Genomic DNA, 19,120 nt, shown 5'->3' with positions numbered 1-19,120 from the left:
AAGCGTAGAAGCCAAGCGACTATCGCTTCAAAGATCTTCAATGACATTGCACAACTGCAAATGAAATTTAACTCACATACCAGAAATAGAAAACAACTCAATTTCAGGTGCCAGGAGTAATAGTTGTGGTAAGCGAGCTTTTTAAGTCACCAAATCTCTCTGGTATATCAGAGTAAACTCATCTGTGGAGTACCACTTTGCATGGTCATGTTTCAAAACAAAACTGTGTTACAGATATTTTAATTTTACTACGAGTCAGTGAGTTGTGCTGTTATGTGCTTCTATATATTTATATCCTTCTTCTGTTTGTATTATTATAAAAGCACATATGTCTCTGCTCAGTAAAAATGCTCTTTTGGTGATAGTTATTCAACAGAGAACCAAGCAACTATGGTCAAGTCTGTAACGTTATTGAGTCCCCTGAAACTGGGAAGCGGCATTATTTGGAATATCGTTTGGACCGGCTACTTGGGTTTGCCAGAGGCATGGTCTGCTAGGAGACAGTCACCTTGGCAGCCTACTACGGACAACTCGGAGGATGAGAAGCAAATTAACTGCAAGTCATGTTAAAACCATTCAGGCAGATGCAGACAGATTGAGAGTCACCAGAGAAACAAACAGCACCAGCAGTTTGCTAAAACACACAGAACTGCAAAGGAATGAGAACATCTTCAGCTGACTTAATTCACAATCAGCAAGCGTATCTAAATCTGGTACTTAGCAATATCAACTGGGTAATCTGTTTAAATAAATAGTTTGCTTCGTTTTTTTCTCATCACAAATTTTCCATACTACAGATTCCTCAAAACACCAAGTTGGGTAACATAACTACACACACACAATTTAAGACTTGCATCAGAATTCTTGCTCATTAACATAGTTCGTTATCTTATTAAATTTACTCAAGATTAATATCCGACACCAAAACACCACTCAGTGAATAACAAGGAGCAAAACTGTGAATGGGCTTGTCAAAGGCACGTATATTATATATACACCCAGCCTAGAAACAACAGATAGCAGAATCCAGTTCTTCTATAGCTCAACAATAAAAAAAAAAACAAAAAACAAAAAAGACAACCGGTTCTTCTCTTGGTAGATATAAAAAATGGTTTTACTGTTTTCTGAAGTTCACTTCTGGTAAAAGTTCCTCCTCCTCTTTAATCTGAAACTTCTCCTACAGCAACATGCACTGCCATGTGGCTATTCTGACTAAAACAAAGTTGAGAACATGCACTATTCAAACAAATCAGGCCAATACAGTTAAGAGAAAAAAAAAGTTCTGAACTCATACGCAAAAATCCAGCATAATAGATCTGGTTTCGTACAGTTAGTGATTAGTTTGAACCTGTCAGATTTTTATGTCAATCCTACTACTGGTACCAGCTTCCAGTGGGGCTTAAATACATACACACACAGGTAAGGAAAACTCATCAACTGTACACAGCACTCGGAAGTCTGGATCTAAACTCACAGCTACCAGATCATCTCCTGAAATACTACATTGGAAGATCTGCCAGCCAGACCAGCTTTTCTATCAGTTTCTCCCTGCCAGGCAGGTTCTAGCTTATATCAATACAAATATTTTCCTTTAGAGTTCTCAAAATACATAGAATGAGGTTACTTAAAACCTACAATCTTGAAAAGGCATTTTACAAAAAAAACAGTGATGTTGCAATCCTCATAACTAGGTCTGAAAATAAACACCCATTTTCTCCCCATCTCTTTAGAGATCCAGACTAAGATCTGACCAAACGATTACATCCTTTTCTGGGGCATACAGAGCCCAATAATACGTTTGATTAAACTGCACCTTTCAGAAAGAAAGCTAACCTTGAGGTAAGTTTACTAGTTCTATAGAGAAAAACACTTTGAAAGGAACCCCCAGCAAGCTGTAGTTTCACTGCACCTTAAAAGCAATGGCTTCTGCAGATCATCAGCCACACACAACTCCAAGATTTTTTTCCTACGTTTCTGCTGCTGGGTACCAGCATATCCTTATTTGAGTGATACGGCTCTGAAGTTACTGAAGAAAAGGTGATTCCTTTTACAGAATTGTATAAGGAGGCATTACACCTTGGCAACGCATGAAAAAGAAAACACTCAAGAGTCCTACTCATCTCAATGGGACTTCACTACTTCTTCAGGGAAAGAGCGAAAGTACCAATTAGGTGAATCACCGAGTACAAAAAGGAAGTTTGAGAACTGTACGAAATAAATGGGAACTTCCCAAAATTTTCTTCTGATTTTCCACAAGCTTTAACAGCAGTATTAGGACGAGGGGCATGCATCTCAGCAAGAGATATATCATACCATACTACGTATCATATAACATATCATCTAATCTACAGAAACACAACTTCAAGCTCTTGCCCGCCACAATGAACTATATGAAGGCTTCATCTCCCTCATTTGAAAAAGATGAACTCTCACAGCAACAGGAGAGTATTAGGCACAGAGCATGCTTGCAATGAAGTGCTCGTTTCTGCTTAGCTTTCCTACTCTTTTAACATATTCGACAACCAACAATCTTAAAAAAAAGAAAAGGCAACTCTAACTTAAAAAGATTTTCTAGATGGTTTGAACACATTTAATGGACTCCACAAAAAAACATGGTAAAACGCAAAAGGACAATTCTGCTACTACTGGAAATTACTGGGACAAGATGATCTGTCCCTCTACCCCTGCCAAGTGATAATTGTTCCAAGAAGAATCCCTCTGCTCTTTTAAGCAGATTTCTTAAGGAACTTCAACCCAATCAAATGAAAGCTATCCTTGTAGTGTCGTCCAAGAAAACAGGGCCACGATGCCACAGTTACAAGCAAAACTGTTCCAGGAAAGGAGCTGGGAGCAGAGATATATACAGTGGCATAGAAGAGAGGTTTCCTCAGAGGTTTCCAGATGATCTCAGACAAGTCAACACCACAAAGCAAGCACTCTAAATAAATCTGAATATGCAAATTGCACAGTCACGGCCAATGATGAATTCAAATCCTTGCTATAGTTAAGTTGTTGTCTCTTTAATTCACAAAACCTTCTCGGGGACTACTCTACTCCCTATTTCCAAAAATATTCTAGGCTATCAAGAACATGCTATATACTCCCAAGGAAACACGACTATGACTTTAATAGCTGTTGTTTAACTTGTACTGACAGGTTGCTTCTTCCGGAGGATCCCATGAAATCTATGAAATCCTTTGCTCACACCTCTGCAGACTGAGGAATTATTTTGCTTTAATCTCTCCCTACCAATGGAAAAACATTTGTCTTGACGTCAGCACCTTACGGCCCTCTGACATCGAGAATCGGTTTTGTTTCGTTCCCTGTTTCAGTTGGTCAGGGGTGAGGTTTATCCTTCGGCGTACGCAAGCACGTGCATCATGAGCTTGAGTTACCATGCTCGTTTCTGGCGTACTTTTCATTCTTTCAAGAGCTGCCTTAAAATGGCAAGTCCAGCTCAAAATTAACAATATTGGCTTACGATGCTCCAGATGAAATGAATCCCTTATTTCTGAGAGCAGGTAAAGAGATCAGATTCTGGATTTTTTTTTTTTTTCTTCTTTTTCTCTTATTAGAAAGAATGCTTATAAAAACATACCACAAGAAAGAAAAATGGAAAAAGCAATGGACTTCACTTGATTAGTCATTTACTAAAAAAGGATTAGAACAAACACTCAAGGAAGCAAGGTCTTGCCCAACAAAACTGGTCCCAAACCATAAAGGGTCATGAGTGCTACGCACCGCATATAAACACACTGAATTCAGAAAAATGAGCTTCTGAGCCATACTTGAATGAGGTTAATCAGCGATGCACATCACTTATTTTAAACATAATGAGAAAATCTTGGTTTAAAAAGTTCTTTTAGATTTTTTTTCTGCATTTGTATTTCACACCTCTTTCTTTCCCTCAGGATATATTGCTACAGTCACCACCTAGAGAATTTGCTTCCAGCCTTGATACAGTTCTTCAAGCCTGATGGCAGCTACATTTTAAGCCGTTTAGTCAAGTTAGGCACATTCACTATTAGGTAGATCAGCTGCCTCACTGCTTTTATTGCTGCTTTTCAAATCTTTTGAGCTGTATACATTAAGTGGTAAACATCAGGGAACAGAAGGTGAAAAAAAAACTAACCCACGTTCTCCATCAGCAGAAATTTCACTTTCAGAAGAACAAACTCACTGAAATGTTTCTCCACTTCTCTTAAAAGTTATCATCATAACTGGAGCATGAACAAGACAAAAAGCTAACACACAGTCACGGTTGATAATCCTATTAGGACAATAAACTGGGCGTGGGAAGAGACTGGAAGAGGATGCCCATCCTCAAATGCCTATTAAGGAGAATGGCAAAAACGGAGAACGCTTCTGCTTGTCAGGAGAAAAATCAGGGAGCAAGTAACTTGTTCCAAAATGGAAACACAAAATATTGAGCTCACTTGCTCTAAGAGAAAATTAAGACATAAAAGAAAAAAAACTTAAAAACCCCCCACCCTCCCCCCGCAAAAAAACCAAAAAACCACACAATGCTTTTAAGCTTCATCTTGTTCAACATGGAAAACACCAAATTTTCTATTTTCTCAAGTCAGCCAAGTTTTTAAAATTGTCTTCTCTTAAGTGCTAGCACCTTCATAGAAACACCATTTTATCACCTATGGTCTGTCACCAAACAGTCCTACCTTTTCAGTTTCTGCAGACAACTTTGTGCCTAAGGACTTCTGAAAGCACTGATGTTGCTCTCATCTTTCGGAAGTGCATCACCGGTGCTGAGCACAGCCCTGCATACAAGGACCACCTAATGATTTGCGAAAACAGGGACACTTCCACTATTCTTTCGCAACATATTCCTTGTCCAAATTAACTTTTACTTTACTTCTTGAACGTATGCTAACTGGGAAAGTCCAGGTCGCCTTCCCAAGCTGGTGAATCCCATTTGCAGCTGGCATCAGGCTAAGACTGAAGTCCTTAAAAATGGAATTTGTCCGAGTGCTGACCTATTCCTTACCGGGGTGGGGTTTTTTTAAAAGAAACCAAGACATCACAGAACCTCCTCCTCCACCAGGTTCATACCTACTCTGTCAGATGAAGACCTTAAGCAAGTCCCCTTTGCTTTGGGGTAATTCTACTCGAGTTAGGTCACATAAAAAAAAAAAAAAAAATCAGTAGTTCTATCACATAACTGCGTAGTGGCTAGGAAAAATCTGCTCCTAAGAACTTAGATAACTCTAAGTTTATAGAAATAAGCCAGATAATTAGAATTTGTCACTCTTCCCACAAATTTCAAAGAAAAACAAATGAAAGATAAGCTCAATTTCTTTCTGTGCAGACCAATCCCCTCCGCACGACAAATTTAGCGAATTCGGAGGCTGGAGACAGCTCCATCCACTTTCACATGACCTTCACTCAGACCACAAGCATCTCTTCCTTAAGCACAGGGATCTCCCTCAGTGCCGAGAGAATGCTTTTTGTATTTTTATTTTCAAAAATTAAAATGAACCATACAGTACTCCGCAATGATATCAGCATTTCTTCAGAGAATATGATTTCTTCTGTGTCAGGCAATTTTTTTCCATGATTGCTAACACATTAATGAATTAACACTTGCATGTTAATAAACTACAATGATAATGACCAGCGATGCATGACTAGGTAAAATATCAGAGATTAAATTATATTTTTCTACATATCAGAACAGGATGGGTTTGCCGTCAAAGGAAGGAACTGGACCAAAGCAACACAGACAAGAGGCGAGGTACAGTGCTGTCCAACTGAAAGACAGGAGGAGCAGCAATCGTAACACTTCTCTAAGCTCACACCCGGAAAATGACCAACTAAAAAGCAGTGACTGTATCAAGCAGGGACCAGAGCAGTGCCCCATGACCGTGGATACTTCCAGGCGTATATACTCCCTGCCCCGATCTGCAACGGCCACCGAATCAGACTTCTTTCCCAGACTCTGCCCTTCTCTTTCGCATAGTTTGCCTTAGCTTGGCAATCTACGTGAAATTTAATGTTTTCAGATCAGTTCCTCTATATTTGAAAACCATTCACTGCACAGCTGTTGACAGTGGTCCCTGACAAGAGAACCAATTGCTACACCTCTCCCTTCAATCTACAAATATTTCTCTGACAGTTTTCACATTGCTTTAGAAGATACTGGTGTCTGGCAGCTAAATTGAGATCCTGCACAGAAGTAATCATCCGCTTCCTTTTTGCAGGATTACGCTGCTCTTTCCTAATTCACCCTGCTAAGATACTATCCAACTTTTAACTTCAAGGATGTGTTTTTCAACAAGTGCTTTCACTTCTGATTACACAAGAAATACTGTTTCAATTATCTTGCTTTCATGATATCGCTGGTGACTGAAACGAATGACTACAGGCTCAAGAAAACGCATTCTTTAGTTCTGTCCCAGAGCAGAATCTACTATATTTTCTAAACACCTGTATGGAGAAAAACCAAGTGCAATAAACAGAATATATTAAATTATATGTACATACTTTAGTCATTGCTCCTGTCTGTGCTGTGTTCAGTCCGGTGTGACCAGCCATCTGTGGAGATACTTGGGTTAAAGTCTCTGCCAGCACACTGCCTGCACTCCCCTGCATGGCAGGGGCAGAATATTGCATTCCTGCTCCCCTTCCTCTTCCAGCTGCCCCAAGAGATCCATTCATTACCTGCCCTTGTCCTTGCTGAGGCTGATTCATTAAACTGTGACCAGAATTACTGTTGAGAAGGCTCTGGTGTGTCTGACTGAAATTAGTATTCATACATATCCCAGGTCCAGTCTGTGATGTTGCAGGGCTGCTCGTCACCATCCCCACTTGTTTTTGTGCTTGAGAGTTCAGAGTTTGTGATGCAGGTGTGGTAGGTCCGGAGGTGCTGGCTGCTTGCTTTGCCAGGCCTGAAGCAGAAGAGTCTCCCTGGTTTAAAGGGCTCTTACCCATAGCACCCAGATTACCGATATTAGCACTGTTCGGCTGCCCTTGAACTTGACTACCAACTCCCTGCTGGACAGGGCTATTTGAGTTCACATTTCCAATTCCTGGGTTTAAGGAAGAGCCGCTGCCTCCCCTTAGAAGTTCGGAAAGTTGTTTGTGTTTGGAAGCTGCATCTGGAACAAGGTTCCCACTGCTGTTTAGAAGGCCCAACTCGCCATTGGGGATCAGCTCATCGGGAAGATCGTTTTCCAAGTCAAACAAAGATCCAAAATCTAGAAGTTAAAACAGAAACACGGGTGAGAAAAACATGACAAACAAGTTACTAAAAGAGTCATCTACGCTGCTTTGTACTGGTCGTAAACAATGACATGCATTAAGGTACATCTTTACCCCAGACTCAATATTGCCAGAAAGCGAGGGTCCCCAGGACGTGAACGCCAGAGTCTTTTGGAAAGCACAGCCGCTGTCACACACCGTGCACATCCAACCATACAGGGTGGAGCGCTGCCCAGTAAGTAGTTTTTTCGCAAGACTTTTCACAAAATGTTGTACCAAGCTTAAGAAACGAAGGTGGCACAAATACAGTGATCTAACCCAACTCCTAAATTTCTCTTGTTTTGGCTAAAAGGAAGCGTCAGAAATATCAAGAGATTTTTTTCTTTTTTCCTATTGATTTACTCTTCCAAAAGAGCGATTACATCACCTTCTCCAACCTCCTATATAATCTCAGGCCACTGCATTTCACCCAGAAATCCTACCTCAACTTTGTAATTTATGTTTGCATATGGCCAAAGAACATCTTCCAGCTAGGCTTCGAACTTCGATCGAAAGACAACTGCTTCTTTGGTATTTTGATCCCAGTCTCACATATAAATGTGTTCAGTATCAGTTTCTAGTCATCGATTTGTATCATGATCCACTACCTCAGAAGACCCCGAAAGGCACTCAGCGTTTTCTCCTCATAATGCCTCTTGAGTCAGGTCACTTCTCGATCCCCGAACAGCTCAAGTAATACAAATTGCTCTCTAAGTGCCCAGCCCTCATTTATCATGCCCAATATTGACAGATGTAATCCACACACTCTCCAGATAAGCAAAATAAAACAATCAAATCTTCATTAAGCCACCTGAAGGAACTCCTCTGCCTGGCTGTGACACCCAAACTGATAAAAAGTGGTGGGGGGTTTTGTTTTGTTTTTTTTAAAGAGGAGCAGCTAGGTTCACTAAAATGTTTTATTGCACATCATAAGCATTGTCTGTGTAACAATGTTATTTTGGTAACTAAAAACAGAAAGTTACTTGACTGTATATAGGTACTTCCATGTGAAAATAAAAGTTATATTTGACGATGTAAGGACAAGTGCATACAGCAACATGAACATACATGTACGCAGACTAGCCTCAATTCATCAGAGCAGCTGTTGAAACATGCAGCACATCTCAGAAAAGCTTTCCAGTCCAAGGATGTGATCTAAACCAACCATTTTTTACTGTAACGTAACAGAAATGTGTGAAAACTTTATTTTGCCCCCACCAAAACCAGCCCTGAAAAGCCCTAGTCTCTCACAGCGAGCAACAGACAAACCAAGGTTTTTCCAAGTTAGAGCAAACAAAAGTTCTTTTCTAAAGAAGGGCATCCCAAAAGCTTCATTATTTTAAAGTTTAATTCACTCTCCAACCACAAAAAGTTGGTGCAAGACTCAGGGTGCAAAAGTGGCATAACCTCATCCAGCAAGTGACAGCATGGACCACACTGACTGCATTGAAAAGAAACCACAAAAAACAAACAACGCTTAACCTGTATCACAAAGCTATTACCACCCCATTGCAGTTCATTCAAATACAATGCATTTCATCAACATTTGAATTTTCAATTCAACCTAACAGGAGAAAAATGAACAGAAGTTTTTAGCTGTGTCACAACGACCAGCGAATTACATAAACAGTCACAGTAAACATGCACAAAGATGTTAAATTCTGCCTGTTTTGAGGCACTCGCAGCACCACGTCCTTTCGGGGCCTACGTTGTGCCATCATTACCTACACTGTGCCATCATTACCTACACTGTGCCATCATTACCTACTGAAGTCAGTAAGCTCTGAAGAATTCTTCCAGGCTCGCACGACGTTGGCCACAACAAAATATACCACAGCTCAGAACAGACCTATATCCCCTTCCAAGCAGGAAAGTAACAAACTAACATTTTCATTAGCTGGGTTCATTAAAGTATTTTTTAATTTCTCTTCCTTGCTGCCTTTCCCTTCAGTTGTCCAGTTCACCTTTTCAGCTTGCCTTTTACAGAAATTCCTGGTGTACCTTCAATTACGTTCCTTTCGGCGATGGCTTCACCTCTCCTGCTCCTTCCCACGCAACCACGTGACACTCGCTGTGCCACAATTTGTGCCCCTTCCTGTATATTTTGGTTCTACATTCCTTCTTCCAAGACGTCACTATTTTTAACCTTCCATCCATCTCTAACCCCGCCTCTGATGAAAACCCCATTGCCTGTTTTCGGCACCAAGCCCCGTTCGGCCAGAAGCGAGTCCCCGGTGCCCGGGTCCCCGCAACGCCGCCCCGCTCCCTGCGTGCTGGCAGGCTCTGCCGCAGACGGCGGCGGCTGCAGCCTGGAGCACAACCAAAGCCATCTGCCTGCGCGTCACGAAGCGTGGTGACACGGGGTCCACGGCTGAAGCTTCGCCTTTGTTACACTGCTCTCGTCACCTCGGCTCGCTGGGAAGTTCAAGGTTTACAGCGCTTGTTCAGACAACTTTTGTAAATCGCACGAACGGTGTTCTTCCAAGCTTCTGCACTCAAATTGTTAATATTTCATGAACAAAAAAATATATATTTGTGTGTGTGTGTGTGCGTGCACACACGGGGGCAGGGGAGAAGTGACAAAATGTGGAGGGGGAAGATGTTGCTGTGGCTTAAAAAAAGAAGAGTAGTTTTTTCCAGTTGTATTTCAAAACGGGATGTTGGGAGTATAAGTGCTCTAATTTTTTTTTGTTTGGCTGGCTGGACTCTTAACAGTCTTACCAGAGCCAAGGACTGGAAATGTTTTTGAAGCTTATGAAAAGAGTGAAGAAAGCGTTTGGGAATACAGCCTCTTAAAACCTAAAATAATCTACCACTCTTCAGCTCCTGTAAGGCGGCTATATGTTAAGGTTAGGCACGGAAAGTTTACAGCTCTGCCAGCAGGAAAATAAAAAGCAGGTAAACAGCTTAGCACAGCAGCCATGTAAAAATTCACTTGAGTATTCACATGTTCAGGCAATGATTAATCTTCCTGCTTTTATATTTTAATGAGAGTCTTGTACGTTAAAAACATCAACACAAGGCACATTTTACAGCAGTTATAAAATACAAAAGAAAACAAAAGTCTACTTGAGCATGTCTGCAACAAATCCATAAAGACAAGGTTGTGTTGGCAGTTACAAAAATAATAAATATATTTATACATGTATTAAAATCTGCCGTAAGAATGTGGCCCATTTCTACTGGTAGCAAAATGAAAAGTAACCTCAGTCCCCTCATCCTCATGAGTGTACTGATCCCATTCTCAATGCTTCAACTATTTCTCAAAGTCAATGGCAGCTACCAAAAGTCTAAAAAACAACAACAAAAAAAAATCAACAGACGCCTTTGCCTTTACATACAGCTATCTGAAGCAATGCTCAAAAAATAGCTACACTGAGGAGTCCCACTCCAATTACCAAGCTTTGTACCTGCTCCATCTCTCAAACCTGCTGCCTACCCAGCACGCTGACCTACCTTGAATGGGCGTACTCTTCGCTGACTAAAACACTCGCTGGGTGGCCGGCCCCGAAGGGTTGTGGTGAATGAAGTCAAATCCAGTTGGCAACTGGTCGGTCACCAGTGGTGTTCCCCAGGGCTCGGTATTGGGGCCAGTTCTGTTTAATGTCGTTATCAACGATCTGGACGAGGGGATCGAGGGCACCCTCAGTCACTTTGCAGATGACACCCAGTTGGGTGGGAGTGTCGATCTGCTGGAGGGCAGGAGGCTCTGCAGAGGGACCTGGCCAGGCTGGGGCGATGGGCCCAGGCCACGGGGTGAGGGTCAGCAAGGCTCAGGGCCGTGTCCTGCCCTGGGGGCACAGCAACCCCAGGCACCGCTGCAGGCGTGGGGAGGAACGGCTGGGAGCTGCCCGGCGGGAAAGGGCCTGGGGGTGCTGGTCGACAGCCGCTGAACATGAGCCAGCAGGGTGCCCAGGTGGCCAAGAGGGCCAATGGCATCCTGGCCTGTATCAGGCACGGTGTGGCCAGCAGGAGCAGGGAGGTGATGGTGCCCCTGTGCTGGGCACTGGTGAGGCCGCCCCTCGAATGCTGTGCTCAGCGCTGGGCCCCGCACCCCAAGGCGGCCATGGAGGGGCTGGAGCGTGGCCAGAGCAGGGCAGCGAGGCTGGGGCAGGGGCTGGAGCACAAGGCTGGGGAGGAGCGGCTGGGGGAGCTGGGGGGGCTCAGCCTGGAGAAGAGGAGGCTGAGGGGAGCCCTCCTCGCTCTCTGCAACGGCCTGAAAGGAGGCTGGAGCCGGGGGGGTCGGTCTCTGCTCCCCAGGAACAAGCGATGGGATGAGAGGGAACAGCCTCAAGCTGCGCCAGGGCAGGGTTGGGTTGGGTATTGGGAAAAACTTCTTCCCCCAAAGGGCTGTCAGGGCCTGGCCCAGGCTGCCCAGGGCAGGGGCTGAGTCCCCATCCCTGGGGGGATTTAAAAGCCGGGGAGATGTGGTGCTGAGGGACAGGGTTTAGTGGTGGGCTTGGCAGTGCTGGGTTAACGGTTGGACTCGATGATCTTAAGGGTCTTTTCCAACCTTAACGATTCTGTGATTCTATACAACAGAACAGAAAGAGGGGTCTTTATTTTAAAAGAGAATTCCCTTAACTAAGGCGGCACATACGTCTGATTTCAGTGCTCAAGAAGCAGTAGAGCTGACTAAGGCTGCAGAGACCCACCTCGTAGCGTCTCACCTCTCACACGGCATTTCCAATCCTAAACCTCGCACCTTTCATTATCTCTATTATATAAAGCCAAACAGCCTCTTAACAGGAGAGAGCCAAAAGCCAGAGATAACATGTCTTTCAGAAGGCTGGGAGAAGCACTAGGCAACTACAACACCCCCACTCTTTCCAAAGGGCTCCTTTTCCAATTTGAGAATTTTGCGTTCTTTGAGCAGCTATTTTCACACATAGAAGATAACCACACTTGAGACACACTCTCTCCTAATTTCAGTTTTATGAGCTTAAATGTCACAGTTTTCTGCCTTCCTGGACGACACTTTCAGCAACCAGAATAAAAAAAGATGTTCTGTTTCCTTCCAAGCCTTCTCAGAAGGAAAAAAACCAACAAAACCTGTGCTGTGTTCTCAGGCAGAACATTTTCATCTGTATGACTACTTGCAACTGTTATCAGGAGATTTTTTCTTAATATACATATTCAATCAATTAACTTGTTTCAATGTCACCAATTTTTTCCGTTGAGCTCAGCCTGGAGAGGTGACAAACATACCAAGGTACTTCTTTCTGTGATTTATTATCTCAAACATATCGCACAGCAAGCAGGTGAAGAACTACCAAATTCAGTTTCATTTTTTAATAGCATAATTTCCACTTGAAACGTCATTGGGAGCTTTTCTGTCCCAAACTTTGACTGCCCATCCACGGAGCAGACACTGACGTCGCACTGCAGTGCCAGTACACAAGCAGTATTTTCACCATGCCTCTCTTTCATGCCAACATAGCTGTTACATTTCAGTGAGCCCAATTTTATTTTGTAAAGCTTCTTTCAATCATGCCAGACCCCAGCAGACAAAGCCGCAACAGTTCAGAGCTCCAGCCATTCCCTAAAATTCAATGTCAGGTAACTCAACTCAATAGCCATACTGTTTGGTGCAGTCAGCAATTACCACATCCACTCCAACCTCCTCTTGAGGTTTGAGGATTCTATAATTTATTGTTTCATAAAAGACAATTAGCACATTTAATGTTTTAGAGCAATTAAACAACGTATTCATAGAAAAAATAAAATTTCCAGTAAGGAAACTTTACATTAGCAGCTTAACCTAACGAGACACACAGAAAGATTGCAAACTGATGTGCCTCTGACCTTGACTTTCAGAAGAGCATCACTTTTTCAGAACATGATGTTTAACAAGCAGGTTGAGAAAGACAGCGACGAGGGACCTGGCTGGGCCAAGGAGACCCTAAAGGCTGGGTGGAGGAGGGCGAGGGGGAAATGAGAGATCCAGTAGCAGGCATCTGGATGAGTCCCAACAAGTTATGGCTTGCATTATAAGAGATGTGGGTATTTAACTGAATTTCTTCCTGCCCGATCTTTTGAACTACTTGCATTTAGGATGAGAAAGAAACAGAGTCTGGTTTGCTCATTCCTAAGTCAGCGGCCTGGTCAAAATTCAAGTAATATCGATACACAGAAACGAGCCTCTCCTTTAGGCATTCTAGGCACTTGCCTCTAGGAAACTCATTAGAATAATTAACACAGTGCTCTCTTGCTTACAGGCTCACAGTCACTCAGGTCGGAAGGGACATCAGGAGCTCTGCAGCCCAGCCCCTCAGCCTCTTCTCCAAGGGCAAGTGCTCCAGCCCCCCGACCTCCTTGGCAGCCCTTCACTAAATTCGCTCCAGCTCCTCCGTGATCTTCCCGGTGATGGAAGGGAGGCTGACCCGTCTGTAGTTGCCTGTATTGTCCTTTTAGCTTTTCTTGACAATGGGTGTAACGCTTCCCTTCTCTTGCTTTCCTGTGGCTGGGATTTTAGGGATAGGGAGATTGAGAAGGAGGCATTCGTTCTACCACACTCCCTTTGCAACTTGCCTTCTGGCAAAGCATGATTCTCCACAAGATGAATACCGTTCAGGGTACAGACATGCAACTAAGCAGCCACACAGTTCCTAAAATCAATTAAATTAGATGCGTTTTGTGCATCCCAATAACCAAAAGGGACACTATCAGCTTAGAATCTAGTTAATCTTAAGTTAAAGTAGCTTCAAGCTCCTAAAATCTCCCCCAATCCATTTTTGTAAGACTTCAGCAACTAAGTGACTTTTCAAAACTGAAGCTCGTTACACAGAGCAAACAAATCAAGAAGCTAATGAAAAAGCATCGGTTCTCTTCTAACCTCTACTGCAATACTACCAGTATTATTGATTCAGTTTTAAAAATGCTCCTGACACCAGCTCGGACACCAGACATACAAGTCAGGATGGGGAAAATGCACGTATCTATATCCCCTATACCACAACTCATGTGTGCGATAACAACAGCTACCTGACACAGGGAAGACCAACTGTTCTGTCCCCAGCTTCTTTCTCACCTCCCTGAAAAGAGAACAGTATAAACTGAGATCCTTGATTACACCGAGCGTAGTTCCTAGCCTCTCTTTCCACTTGCACGTTGTGTATCACCATGCCATAACCTCAAGTTTCTCTCTACTGTACTTATCCAAATTGTCTCCGCCATCTCTCTCCTGCTGTGCTCATAACGAAAACACAATTTGTGTTGAAGGCCCAGAAAAAACTAAGATACTCACTTCTTTCAGGAATAATCCCCGTTTTCAGATCTACTTCTACTACCCTTCCACTAAAAAAACAAAACCAAAACCCCACAGATTACTTGAATGTTCCGCTATTAAAAACAAAGTAGTATAAAAGGGCACGTTAAATGCACCTGGTACCGAAGTTAATATACAGAAACAAATACGAAAAATGCATTCAGATAAGAAGCTAGGCTCTCATCTCTTCCCACATGCCAGAGGGGAACAAAACCAAAATAACCCCCAAAACGTGTGGCAGAAGCAGCCCAACAAGAGTGCTCGCTCTGGTCTGTTCTTGGAAGCATCGGATGGCAAATGATGGATTGACTTTGCTTTCCTCTGATCCTTACACAGCCTCTCCATAACCATTCTTCCTCTTACATGTTGCCCAAGGTATCGTCGCTATTTTGACCCTACTGCTGTGTCTGCTCTTGCGAGTAACTTTAAATCCTACCCAGTAGCATCAACAACACGGACATGACTCTTGTCACACTGCACGTGGCAAGCGGGCTACACACGCTTCCTGACCAAAAGGCTTCGGTAATTTTCTTTGCCGTAAGAGCAGAAAGCTGGACAGAAGGAAGAGGAGGCAGGCAATCTGCCCACAGACTGGGAGACCACCGCACTGGTAACACCAGCTTCTCATTCACAAGATCATCCTGATGAAGATTAAATATTTGAAGGTTCTTGGAGCACACTAACGGAAGCAAGAGCTCCTCCTCATCCTATCACAAACACACACATCTTTTCTGTTGCCCTGTTTTAACAGCTGACAAAACATTTAACTTCGGGATGACCCTTTAAAGAGGAATCATCTGAAAATCCGGTAATTAATAGAGGGCACTTGCTTAAGGCAGCATGAAACGCATGGTCTGTACCAAAATGGAGCGTTTGCATACGAACGCCTTCGGTTAGCTCACACAACTGACAGCTCCACTGCTTCACGTTAAGGCTGCGCCGCCCTCACTGCACATCTGGAAAAAAAAATCAGCAGATAACGTACAAAGACGGGAATTATCTTAACAAACAAACTCAAACTGTGACCTTCTCTGGCCATAGGCTTCCTCTTAAACACACAGGTCAACACAAGGTGTTTCAGATTTTAATTTGTTCAGTCCTCCATCCTCCCCACAATGACTGACAGCATGGGTGGCAAGAACTCCACGCTCAGTCTTGCCTTCTGGGTCAGGCTGCTTCAAACACTCCCTTCAGCTACACAAGTCCTCTGAACGTTCCCACCTTTACGCACCTTCTGTAACAGAAGCACAGAACAGGCCTGTTCTGCGAAGACTAAAATAGCAATGATTAATATGCACTTGAAATAATATTATAAAACAAACAAACAAAAAAAGCGTTATACAAGACTACTAGGAAACAGGCGAGTTTTCCGTCTCCTTTACGATGTGTAATAGCTGCAAAAAGCGTGTTTCCATTCTCTTTGTTTTAATGCCCCTTTTTCCTCCCTATTTCTGATACCAAATTATAAGTGAAGGGTTACTTGCTTGGCAACTCAAATTCAGCCGTGCAAGAACATACAACACAAAATAAACCAAACGTGCGTAAGGAAGCAACAGCAGACGTGCTTAAAACTAATGATTTTTATATATTTCACTCTAAAAAAGCTTCCAACCGTAACTGACTGAATACAGAAAAACCAATGCCCTCACAAATCTATTTTACTTTAAAGCATTAATTTTAGTGAGATGAGGCTGTTCTGAATCATTCTCGTTAATACTTTCCTTAAAGGAGTTTATGAACCTTAGGAAAAAACTTCACAACTACTACAAAACAGATTTACATTCGGTACTTATGGACTTCAAACTCTCTTGGTAATTTCCATGTTTCTTTGCTCCATTAGATGAAACTACACAGGAGATGACACAGAGGCTATGTCATCAACAACACCCACTAAAACAGCTAGCAAAGTACCGGCAGCGGTCGAGTTGGGCAGAGCGAGAGAGAAGCTCGTGCTCTTCGGGTGACACACACACACACAGGGGTTGCAACCTAATATTCCATTTTCCCCTCTCACCGTGCGACAGAAAGTAGCTAGCTCCCATGTCTGCCTCAGAGACGTCCAACAGCGGCAACGAAATAACGTCTACCTGCGAGACTGGGAGGCACGTCACCTAGAAAGAGCAACTCATTTTGACAACGCTGTCTTCCTGAGGAAGTTCCCACAGCATTAAAGATGACCCTCAGAGAAACAGGAGATTATTTTACAGCCTTCGGTATGTAAAAAATAAAAATATATACACACACACACACACGAAGTTACTGCAAATCAAAGATACTGTATCTATCCAATGTTCCAAATACGATCCTTATTTCTCAATGGTGGTGAATAAGAAAAGAGGAAAGGCAAGATGAAGTGAAGCTTCTGAAGAGTATACGTTAAGAGATTTAGATTCTGAGTTATGATTGCGAATTACCGGTGATAATAAAAGTTTCAGTTTTCTTTTGATTCACACTATGCTTCTGCACAATACTTGATATTTGTTGAGGCATTTCTATTAAACAGAGTTTTCCAAATAAAAGATGTAGGTTCTCTCTGCATCTTAGACATCTGAGAAGGCAGATGGAAAACATAACATATGTTAAAAGGAAGATTTACAAAGCAAAAATTCTTGAAAGTGTAAACCAAATTAGGATGGAAGTGTCAGGTTTCTAAGCTGTCCCACATGCTTTTTCGCTGTATAAGAACAAACCCCACAATTTTTCAAATCCTGTTTTTCAACTACCCCCTCCAGCCCGATTTCACCTTAACCTGCCGTACTTTGCTAACAGAGCGAGATTTTTGTTCGCGTTCGTCTCTATTAGCAGGTGACAACAGAGAGCAAAATCTCCAATAAAAATGACCGCCCAAGAATAGGTGGAATTTTTTAACGTGAAGTATAGTAGTGAAACACAGCATGTTGCTGTAGAAATAATTAATGGCACTGGACTATGACTCCAAGGAATGTTCAGCCAGAACAGAAAGTGAATAATCTGCAACCGAAAACTGGGAATCATTTCACAAGCTATCAAGAGATCTCTGGGGTACAACAAAGACTGACCCCCCGAGCACAGCCTTTACTCCTCCCTGCTGTTGGCAGGGCTTCTCCAGGAGCTCTACGCCACAGCACAAGACCGCATTTACCACATTAATTTTAAGTCGGGGGCGGGGAGGAATCAATTTGATAAACTCCCAAGTACATACGCAATTATCACTCAAAGTATGAATTTTAAAGAAAAAGGCAGGGGCCTGACTGTAGGACTGCGGACTGTCACGTAAAATCAGGCCGGTAGATCATCTGCTCAACTTTTCATCTCACACAGATGTTAGTGTCAAACTCCTTGGAAAAATCTATAAAAAAAACCCTCAACAGTGAGAAAGTATAGCATAACCTGCTATCAGCAATGCTTCTTGAATGAACTCTAGCTGCGCTAGAGTCTCCATAAAGGAGCCAATTTCTAATCTTGCAAATCTCCTGCCCCAGATTACAACTGCGGGCACAAAGTTATGCAGGTCAGTCACTTGAGGTGCAAAAAAAGATTCAGCTTGGATCAAACTTAACACAGATCGACGTAAACATTTTTGCGTGGCATCGTCATCTCCCACCCACCACCCCCATCGCTGCGCGTATACGGGAAGTCTTAAGGAACAATATAGCCATGAAATATCGCACTGCATTTTTTCCCATCCCAGCTAGTTATGGTGCGAGTACGACAAAACAAAGGACATTCCCGTGAAATAATTACAACTACACACGCTTCTTCACCTACGTCTTTTCAGAAGAAGCATTTCTTCCCCCGATTTTCTGCTTATAAATCCAAGTCTGTTCACTTAATGGAATTATCCTTTTTTCCTTATTCCAGGGAGAGATGGAGAAAGCATCCGTATAAAAGCAATTCTTACTGCCACAGCGCACAAATGACACCCAAGTTCTGCACATACCATATAAAACAAGAGCAGACCGATTGAACAGGCTCCCACAAAACTTTTCAACTATGCAGGAATGAACCCTTCTAAAACATACCTACTAACGCTTTCACGCGCACAAAATCTGGTTTTCGATCACCAAGACGTCAGTCCATTTGAAGTCTCAGCTAAGTATGTGAACACAAGCTTAGAAAGCCTCGCTGTCTCTCCTTAAGCTACTTTGTTTTAAAGGTAGTCCACACCTCTTTCAAAACTAAAAAACTAAAATCCACTGAAATACACCTCTCTGTTTTTTTGGCAGGAGAGTAAGATCAAATCAGGCTGCATATCACCACAAACTCCCTTCTGCGAAGTTCCGTAGCTCGCTGGGAGTTAGCCAGAGGTCTGCTTATCTCGGCACGTACAAAGGAACGTGTGAAAAGGCCAGTCTTTCCCCAATTTTAAAATACTGCGATGCCAACACACTGGGCTGTAAAGCGAACGTGAATTACCAGAGATCTCAGCCTGCAGCTTTTGCAGCAGCAGCCATACTGCTTAATCTGTTTATGATCTGAAGTTGTGGAAGGTAAAAAAAAAAACAAACCACACACATGAGAAAGTATGAGGTGAAAATCCAGCTCTGATGGACTTTCGAAGCCGCTCATCTCACCTTCTTTCCAACTTTACCTACTTTAGGAATTCATTAACTCATAACG

The 19,120-nt window shown here is 42.8% G+C and overlaps 1 protein-coding gene across 6 annotated transcripts in view; it reads right to left on the bottom strand.

Annotated features, from left to right (window-relative positions):
- Positions 1–19,120, bottom strand: part of CREBBP (CREB binding lysine acetyltransferase) — a 99,794-nt gene that overhangs the window by 76,898 nt on the left and 3,776 nt on the right. For 5 of the 6 annotated variants that reach the window (XM_082312995.1, XM_082312997.1, XM_082312996.1 and 2 more), the window contains exon 2: positions 6,499–7,211. In XM_082312995.1, the coding sequence (XP_082169121.1) occupies positions 6,499–7,211 (713 nt within the window). The remainder of the gene's footprint in view (positions 1–6,498; positions 7,212–19,120) is intronic. The other variant, XM_082312998.1, reaches the window with a different exon arrangement.

Source organism: Platalea leucorodia (genome assembly GCF_965183815.1).
Source record: "Platalea leucorodia genome assembly, chromosome: 5".
Lineage (NCBI taxonomy): Eukaryota > Metazoa > Chordata > Aves > Pelecaniformes > Threskiornithidae > Platalea > Platalea leucorodia.
This window is presented reverse-complemented; position numbering and strand designations above follow the sequence as displayed.